The sequence below is a fragment of the Glycine soja genome, chromosome 6 (genome assembly GCF_004193775.1).
Source record: "Glycine soja cultivar W05 chromosome 6, ASM419377v2, whole genome shotgun sequence".
Lineage (NCBI taxonomy): Eukaryota > Viridiplantae > Streptophyta > Magnoliopsida > Fabales > Fabaceae > Glycine > Glycine soja.
In genome coordinates, this window is record NC_041007.1 from 41,258,244 (window position 1) to 41,259,137 (window position 894).

General features: G+C 39.1%; 1 protein-coding gene across 1 annotated transcript; it reads right to left on the reverse strand.

The window, feature by feature from the left end:
- Positions 1–307: 307 nt before the first annotated feature.
- On the reverse strand, positions 308–568 carry LOC114416966 (mitochondrial import receptor subunit TOM9-2-like). Its single transcript, XM_028382024.1, has one exon. The coding sequence runs from the start codon at positions 566–568 to the stop codon at positions 308–310; it is 261 nt and encodes an 86-aa protein (XP_028237825.1).
- Between the last annotated feature and the right edge of the window lie 326 nt (positions 569–894).

Genomic DNA, 894 nt, shown 5'->3' on the forward strand with positions numbered 1-894 from the left:
TCTCATCTATATTAAAAGGGCAATTTAATATCCTGTGTTTTTCCATTTTCCATGATAAAATAATGTACATTCTGCAAATATATTATTAGTCGGCTCAACTGATGACATATATTAATCGTAAGAATACACAAAACTCCTCCACACAGTAAGGTTTTTATAATCAAAATCTAGAAACGGGAAAAAAAATTATAGCAACCGGAAACCCTAAAAGCAGAAGTTCATATAGCAGAGTGTCCAAAAAGGGAACATTAGATCAGAGAGAAAACCTCAAATTTTATTTGGGGGTAGGGGTGCCGAGGAAGCTGGCTTACTGGAGCTCGAGGTCATTGAGCTGCTGCTCACGGTCCATCTTGACAATGAGAGGAACAACGAGGAAGAGGAAGGTGGTGTCGGTGATCCACGCGACCTTGCCGGTGCTGCGGAGGAGCTTCTTGGCGATGAATGCGGCGTCGCTGGCGGCTTCCTTGCCGCGGGTGACGATGGAGGAGCATGAGATATTCGTGAGGACGGAGCTTGAGTTCTTGCTAGGTCTGTCTGGGAGTGAGACTCCACCTCTTCGGGACGCCATTGGAATGAAAATGAATCAATCAATCAATTAGGGTTCTTGGCGATTTTCTTCTGTTCTTCTCACCCTAATTCTATAGAACTCACTAGTCACTACTCTTCACTTCTCCTTATGCCCTTCTTTTACACTATAGTAACGTGGATACTACTACTATTACCGTGCGATTTCATGCCAAAAAATATATCGCTGCACTATTTCAATCGTTTAATCAAATATTTGGGGCATGTTAGATAACATTTATATTTAAACAAAAATATTTATTTTAATATGTATTTATTTTATGATATTTTACCTACACTTTGTATTTGTAAGTTTTAATTTTTTAAATT

What these genes read in the sequence shown, in the direction of transcription:
- LOC114416966 (XM_028382024.1), bottom strand. Translation starts at nt 568, where the DNA reads ATGGCGTCCCGAAGAGGTGGAGTCTCACTCCCAGACAGACCTAGCAAG.